The 6,372-nt window shown below is 42.6% G+C and overlaps 1 protein-coding gene across 1 annotated transcript in view; it reads right to left on the bottom strand.

The window, feature by feature from the left end:
* Positions 1-311: 311 nt before the first annotated feature.
* The window catches only part of FHDC1 (FH2 domain containing 1), a 30,749-nt gene continuing 24,688 nt past the window's right edge, over positions 312-6,372 (bottom strand). The window contains exons 10-11 of the mRNA XM_074147989.1: positions 5,284-5,448; positions 312-2,351 (exon numbers count right to left, since the gene is read on the bottom strand). Of these exons, the coding sequence (XP_074004090.1) occupies positions 312-2,351; positions 5,284-5,448 (2,205 nt within the window). The remainder of the gene's footprint in view (positions 2,352-5,283; positions 5,449-6,372) is intronic.

Raw genomic sequence — 6,372 nt, 5'->3', positions numbered from 1 at the left:
GTTTTCTGTCACAAAGCATTCCATCTTGTAGTTTAGCTTCTTAAAACTTTTTGGCTTTTGGTGACCTTCTGTATGCAAAGATTTGCTGTCACGCTCGCATTCCATCACAGTAGCTTCAAATACATTCAAATTCATAAAAAAGGATTTAGACCAGAACACAACTACTTGCCCTTTTCCAACAGTGTGCCGTACGTTAATGAGCACATTATGTTGCTTATCGGCAATGTTCCTGTTTTAAGGAATTTCACGACACAGACATCCAGTGCTTGAACAAGTGTTCACATTCCAAGATTCAAAAAACTATCTCTCCCTTATTTCAGTAACGGCTTCAGTATTTTACCGATTGTGGTCCGGTTTGCATCTTTCAGTTTCAGAGAGGCCTTTTCCACTGTTCCCTGCTCCTTTGGTGCAGGCTCCACTTTAGTGCTGACAGCTTCTCCCTGCAGGACGCTTCTTCCAACCACTCTGGCACTACTTGCTCTCTTTAAGGTACTCACACTGTTCTCCTTTGGACCCGGATCATCAGAGGTCGCTGCTGGCTTCGCTTTAGGCAGCCTCTGGGACACAGACCTTGTGATGGTTGGAGGTTTGGACGAGCTGGATAGATCCACTTTTGCACGCTTTGAAGAAGAAGCCACTGTGTTCCTTGCAAAGTTTGGGACAGCGGATGGTGTTTTGGGAACACTGACTGTGGCAACCTTGGTGTCATCTGTAGGGGTCTGGGGTTTTACACTGGAGCGACACATCTTCATTTCGTCTGCCTTTGATTTGACATTACTCCTAACAGGTTTAGAGCTTGGCTTCTTGAGAGCGACTCTGTCCCTCTCAAAATGAGCACTGCTCGAGGTGACAGTACCTCTTTGTAGCCTCGGCTCTTCTACTGACATGCTATGCCTGTAAGGACTTCTTGGCAGCGTGTCTGTTGTGCCTCGGACAGAGCTGCGACGGGACAGGCGACTTTCCACTGTACTAGTTTCACGAAGTACCGGCTTGGCTTCTGGCTTTTTCACGCTGCTCAGTGCTCTGTTTGACCGAGAAATAGGCACCACTTTCCTCATACTTTCATTCTCAGAGGCATTCAAAGTTCTTACAGGTCTGGAAGGAGCTGTGTGGCTAGGGCGAGTGCCACTGGATTTTGAGGAGCTTGGAGATCTATCTTTTAGAGAGTTTCTCTTTGGTGCTGCTGGGTCTTTATTTTTTAAGGGCTTTTCTTTAGTAAGAGCCTGCTTGCTATTGGCATCATCCTTATCATTTGCAGAAGGGTGAAGATCCTTGGCAGAAGCAGAATTCAGGTTTGACAAGAATGTTCTAGCCCTGTACTGAGTGTCATTCCCAGAAGAGCGTGCTTTGCCAGCCTCACTTCTTATTGCATTACCTGCGGATTTAAAATCATTTCCCTCTTCAGAGTCCAACGTCAAAGAACAATCAGTCGTTGTATCTGACACGTAGAACATTGGCCCATCTTCCCTACTTCCTGAAACACTTGTATCCATAGACACGGGGCTGCTGCTGCTGGGCTCTGAAGCTTCGCTCTTGCAACCCACTGCCTTGTCTTTATGGTCGTGGGTCTCTCTGGAACTTCTACAAGCTGGAGGCAGGTCGTCATCGGCAGTGCTAAGGGAATGAAAGCTTAGATCATCTAGAGTCTCCAAGTCTGTTCCACCAGCATCCTCTAAATATATTAAAGGTGTATCCTCTGCAGGCTTTGCTCCTTGAATATCAAACTTACGTAATCCTTTAACAAGTTCACGCTCCTCAATTGCGAGGGCCAGAGCATTTATATCTGCGGACTCCTCACAGGACACATTGGAAGTGTGTATGTTGTAGTCCGTGCTTCTCTGTGAGTAACGGGCACCAGGACCAGTTGAGCCACTGAAGTGACTGGGCTGAGCTGCGGGCACCTGTAGCAGGCCACCACTTTTCACTTTGGTTTCAGACTGTTGGTGTAAGTGCAAGGTATTTAAGTTGAGATCTCTTGTTTCTTTGGATTCAGTCCAGGCTACGTTGGGTCTTGCTTGTCGGGTGTTTGCACGGGGAAGGCTGTTAAACTTGTTTGGATCCTCGTCTTTTGAGATTTCCAGGAAACTCTGCAACTCCCTGTCTGCAGTAATCCCCAAAGAAAGCCGAGAGCGTCTAGAATTGGGGTTTCTGTACGAAGGGCTTTGAGGTCTCTGCTGCAAGAAGGGAAGAAATTCTTCAAGTCCTTTTTTGGCCAACATCTCCACATCATTTTCACTGCTGCTCCGCCCAAAGCTCCCAAGCTCTCCAGCTGCCCAGGATCGACGCTTCTCCTCCAGCTCCTTTCGCCTTTGCAGATTATGAAGTTCCTGGATCTCTCGTTCCTTGTTTTCCTGACAAGGAAAAGCATAAATACATGTCCTATGCAGGAGAACAAGTCACACTGCTTTATCTTTGCCTTTGTTTCTTTCCATCAAAGTTAGCTCCTACTGCTATCGACCTCCCCCAACCCCCAATACCTACACACATGAAATCGCTATGGCAACCACAGCCTGCAACCATTAACCCTATGGAGAGCAGCTCCCTGCGTAACTAATGCTGGCGACATATCAGTCTGGTCAGCAGAAAAACAATAAATGCCCAAGTCCCTGCAGAGACCAAGAACATAAGCTATCAAACCCAAGCAGATGTCAAGACCACCCAAAGAGTTCCTGCTATAAGATGGAGAGCTTCAAGAACCCACTAAGTTTGCAGTTTTTTCAGGTGAGCAAACCTCTACCCCATCATTAAATTCATATTTTAAGACAAACTTGTCTAACAAGCACACAGCCAATGTGTTCCTTCCATCCTCCCTTATTACAATTGCAATTGCTCCTCAGCAAATGCAGTTTCTATTTACCTTTGACTCGAACATTACTGATTGGAAATTTTGCAAAAAGACATTAATTGCATATGAAAGGAAATAGAAAAGTTTACACAATGCCTCACGATCATTACTTAGACATCAATTGACACCACTCAAGGATCATTAATCAATGCTTTATTCTAGTTTTGGATCTCACATTCACTGTTGGCTTCAAAAACTGGCAACTACAGCACAGAAGTTGCCCAGGGCAGGCTGGAGATTTTGGCAGATCAGCTGAGGCGTTTTCGTTCAGGAAGCCATAGAAAGAGGTAGTTTGTGTTTGAAAGAAAACACAGTAACACCTTTTTACTAAAATGATTACCAGTGGATTACTGCGAATATCAACATTTTAACTGTCACCTCTAGGCTTCAGATTTAATCTAGCTGAACCTTCAGTTGAACTTTCCAGGTTATTTTCTGAAATGGAGAACCTGGTTTTCTAGAGCCAGTACAGCTGTAGCAAATGAAAGAAGGGGAGGCTAGTCTTGACAGAGGATTTAAAAATTACATCATTTTCTAGCATGTTGTTAAATCTGTTCTGAGCAATGACACACTGTTTTAAAAAAAAAAACAAACACCTATATTTATCTGAAGCACTGTCTAGATTGATCTTCCCGTTGTTGTGACAACAAAAGAGCTGCACAACTAGGAAAAGTCGCCTAAAATCTTTCAGTAAACAAAAGCCTAATGCTGAAGTTCTTTTTGATGAATGGGTTAATCTACACCTCTTAAAGTGGATTTGAGACTACACTGGGCTGTGAAAGATAAGATGCATTAGAGACCTAAGAAACCTGAACAGCTAAGAAAGGAAAAAGGAAAAAAACCTGCATTTCAGGAAAAATGTCTGTGGCAGGAAGCTTTCTTTCACAGGTATGGAATTACATAATGAATTATTGCCAAATGCTAAAGCTCAGCTTTAAATATCCCATTGTAAAGAGAAATGGTTAAAAATAATTGTAGGTATTATTATTATATTCTATATTAGACACAGAACATTTTAACCTCAGCCAAAACATGTTTCAGGAGATTTTATTCAAATGAAAACCGTATTTTAAGTACACGTAGATATGTTAAAAAATTGCAAAACATGTTTAGACATTTGAAATATGTACACATGGCCACTGTGGTATGAGCCATCTTTTTAGATTGTGGGTTGTGCTGTCCACACATCACGTTCGTTTGTCAGGACTCCAATCTTTATTCTGAATTGTTCTGTTAATTTTGTAGGGACAGAGGCTAATCCACACAAAATACTTAGTGAGCAAATCTCCTCAATATTTGCAAACGAGACTAATTTGTCATTTTTAGAGTGTAACTACTTACTACAGAGAGAGGAAAGAAGATCCCCATTAGACCTTCAAGTAATAGCTATCCAACAACCACTTGTAAATGAACATGCATGAAGTCACCTCTCACTAAAATGTCTGCAATAGTTACCACCATTTGGTTTTATAAATTTGTATCATGTTCACACACATGCATAATTACATGCTGTCTTGGGTAGTAAAGGGCAGGTAAACTAATGGTACAGCAGGCACGTTAGCTGTACATCCTATCAGCTTGCTATAAATCAAGATTGTTCTCTCTTATATAAGAGCTTTAGTTTAGAAAAAAGTGCTGTTAAACACAGATTGCACAAGCAGAGAAATAAAGAAATGTGTGGATCCATCTAATTCGTGCTATTTATAGAGGCCTAAAAAATACTTTTAAAAATAGGCAGATTTTGCTGAACCAAAACCATAACCAATGCCAATACTGCTTCTTCATCCTAGTATACTTCTTGATTTATTTGGGACCAATTCAGGGTACTTGACAAGCAGGCCTGTTTAATTTCTTGAGTTTTCACCCCCAAAAAGCATTTGAAAGAACAAAGTAGAACACACAGTCCTTACTTTACTTGACAAAGTGTGTCTAGTCACATAAAGGAGGGCAGTGGAGAGCGTGAGCTAGTGCTCATTCAGGCTGATATGTCCATGTAGTGTGGTGCCACATCTCAAGGCCTTTCCAGTGATCGAACATTACCAGTTCAGGGCCTGAACAGTGAGCACTAGTCAGGAAGTCTGCACAATCTACTTCACTGCTCAGCTGAGCAATCACCAGCCTCCTCACTAAAAGAGAAGGAAGGCGCCCACTTACAAGCAGGCCAATAGACTACCCTGGCAGAGCATCTCAATGGTCTAGAGTCAGCCTGCAGCAGAAGATGCAGAGAAGCAGGACTGCACATAGGGCTGGGCAGAACGACCACTTCCCACCTGGCTTCTGGCAAGGAATGTCTAAAAGCGGGCAGTCTGCTGTCCCCATTTGAACAAATACATCAAATACCACAAGATATGAAATGTCCCTTAAGCAGAAAAACCAATTTAATTCATGGGAGCCAGTATCTGTTTCAGATACATGATAATGTCATTCAGTGCTCTTACCTTAACAGCTTTGTCGAATCTTACGCAGAAATCCCTAAATATTTGGAAACATTCATCCAACTTCATAGTTTCTTTGTCTTCACAGAAAAAGTCAATGAGAGCGTTTCCCTCCTTTTGTAATTCTCGTTTCTGATGTTCAAGCTCCTTTAGATGTTTTATAGCAAACTGTAGCAAAAAACATATATGGCATGAACCAGACAGAAAAATTAAAGTCACAACAGGTCATGTATATATTATGAACTTAGGAAATTCATGTTCCAACCTAGGAGCTGTTACAGAGCCCAGGACAGTGACAGACCACTTTGGAGCCCCTTGAAAGCTCGATGTGCCTTATTTTCCCATTTTCCCTGCTATTTTCAACTAAGCACAAATGTATTAATTCCTCCTCCCTACTCTCATGGATATATATCACAGAATCAACTCCTTCCTAAATTGACCCTAGACTACAATAAAAGAGGTTTTCATGCCAGAAAGGTAAGGAACTGCTGGAAATATGTATATTTTAAGACATCCCCATAAAGTAGCACTTTGAATGATAAGTGTAGAGCTATACAGACAGGGTTGGAGTAGATTAGTGGATTTCTCAGGAAGAAGAGAAGGCGGCTGTGGTTAGACTTCGAGCAGCAGAACTGCTTAAAACACTTTCAGCAGTTGCCCGTATCTCCCCTATTGCATCACCAGCCATTCACTCCCACCCTTGCACAATCCCAGATTTGAGATCACACGCGTCACAAAGTAACCCAGGGAGAAAAGCTAATTTTCAGACAAATCTGTTCTCTGACACTGTCTAACTCATAGAATCATAGAATTGTTTTGGCTGGAAGAGACCTTTAAGATCACCAAGTCCAACCGTCAATCCAGCACTCCCAAATTACTACTAAACCATGTCCCTCAGCACTACATCTACACATCTTTTAAATACCTCCAGGGATGACAACTGAACCGCTTCCCTGGGCCCCATGATCACCTAAATTTTTTTGATACTGCAGCACTGGGGTGGGAATAGGCAGCTGGAGGCACTGGTGACCATTTAAGCCAACCCTGCTGCCACAAAGTTACTTGGCAAATTATGCCAGAAGGGTAGGAAAT

The sequence above is a fragment of the Numenius arquata genome, chromosome 5, assembly GCF_964106895.1.
Source record: "Numenius arquata chromosome 5, bNumArq3.hap1.1, whole genome shotgun sequence".
NCBI classification, from domain to species: Eukaryota; Metazoa; Chordata; class Aves; order Charadriiformes; family Scolopacidae; genus Numenius; species Numenius arquata.
This window is presented reverse-complemented; position numbering and strand designations above follow the sequence as displayed.